Source organism: Charadrius vociferus, unplaced genomic scaffold, assembly GCF_000708025.1.
Source record: "Charadrius vociferus isolate BGI_N301 unplaced genomic scaffold, ASM70802v2 scaffold27, whole genome shotgun sequence".
Taxonomy (NCBI): domain Eukaryota; kingdom Metazoa; phylum Chordata; class Aves; order Charadriiformes; family Charadriidae; genus Charadrius; species Charadrius vociferus.
The window spans coordinates 311,557-312,960 of record NW_009649173.1 but is presented as its reverse complement, the minus strand read 5'-3'; the positions used below and the strand labels follow the sequence as shown (position 1 = coordinate 312,960).

General features: G+C 64.4%; 1 protein-coding gene across 1 annotated transcript in view; it reads left to right on the top strand.

Moving 5' to 3' along the window:
- Nucleotides 1-726: 726 nt before the first annotated feature.
- GRAP (GRB2-related adaptor protein) overlaps nt 727-1,404 on the top strand; it is a 14,081-nt gene continuing 13,403 nt past the window's right edge. Inside the window, exon 1 of the mRNA XM_009888534.1 lies at nt 727-854. Coding sequence (XP_009886836.1) covers nt 777-854 — 78 coding nt within the window. The 5' untranslated portion in view covers nt 727-776. The remainder of the gene's footprint in view (nt 855-1,404) is intronic.

Here is a 1,404-nt window from a genome sequence, read left to right as displayed (position 1 = left end):
CCCATCCCGCCCTCCATGATTGTTTTTTGCTGAAACAACCATTCCCCAGCAAGCCACCTTTCGAAGGCCATGCCAGCAGCTCAGCCCTTACAAAACATCAGAGACGCCCCCATCAGTACTCCTGACCTGCTGGCCGTTCTCTTCACAGAATCACAGAATGGTCAGGGTTGGAAGGGCCCTCTGGAGCTCCCCCAGTCCCACCCCCCGCCAGAGCAGGGGCACCTCCAGCAGTGGCACAGGACGGCGTCCAGGCGGGTTTGGGATGGCTCCAGAGTGGGAGACTCCCCCACCTCTCTGGGCAACCTGTGCCACTGCTCTGCCACCCTCACAGCAGAGAAGGCCCTCCTCATGTTGAGATGGAACTTCCTATGTTCAAGTTTGTGCCCGTTACCTCTTGTTGAGACGCGCTTCACCCACATCCTCAACCCGTGTGTCCGGCCCATCGCCGTCCTGCTTCCTTCCAAAACCTCACAGCCGCCCAACACCGCTGCCCACAGTCCACCGCAGCGGGGATGCCGAATCGTGCCGCCAGCTGATGCACCCAGGTCCTTTTGCAGGTGGGGCCGTGGGAATCCAGGCGGGCTGGCACGGCTACCCCCCTTCCGCCCCGGCGGCGCCCGAACACCAGGGGGCCTTCCTGCCCGCCGGCACTGCCGCGCCGTGCGCTCGCCCCATACCCCTACGCCGTGGGGCGGCGAGCCCCAGCCATCCCTGTGCCCCCGGCACAGCGAGCCCCCGGGACCCCTCGCCACCACCGCCCGGTGACAGCCAGCGCCATGGAGTCGGTGGCTCTGTACAGCTTCCAGGCGACGGAGAAGGACGAGCTGCCCTTTCAGAAAGGGGACACCCTGAAGGTACGGGAAGCAGGGGGGGTCACCAGCCATGTCGGGGGGAGTTGGATGTTGCTGCTTTGGGGGACAGGGTCAGCACATGGCATGGGGCAACACCGTTGTTTTCATTGCACCTGGCTTTGTTGCTGCTTTGGGGCTTTCTTGGAGGGGGGGGAAAGGAGCTGTGCTTGAGGTTTTCAGGGTGCGGAGCAGCATCCCCAGCGGTGGGGATGTCTGTGCCACCACTTGTCTGTGCCACCAGCCACATCTCCAGAGAAGTCCCAGCTGGCACGAGACACATAGCCTCCCTGGCCATCGTGGCCACCAGCTGTGCTCTGTGGCAGCCCCCCGGGGCTGGAACACATTTTCCCTGCCCCACAGAGACACAGGGGGCCGCGAGGACCCAGCAGCAGGGAGCGTGTGCCCAAATCCCCACCCAGGCGCTGGCATCGGGACAGGCTCTCGCATGCCACCCTGGCATCCCAAAAAGCTTCAGGGGGGGGTTCAAAACATTCCCAGGGGGACTGCTGCCCTGCAGTGGGGGTGAGGGCACCCTGCCACACTGCCAGGCCGC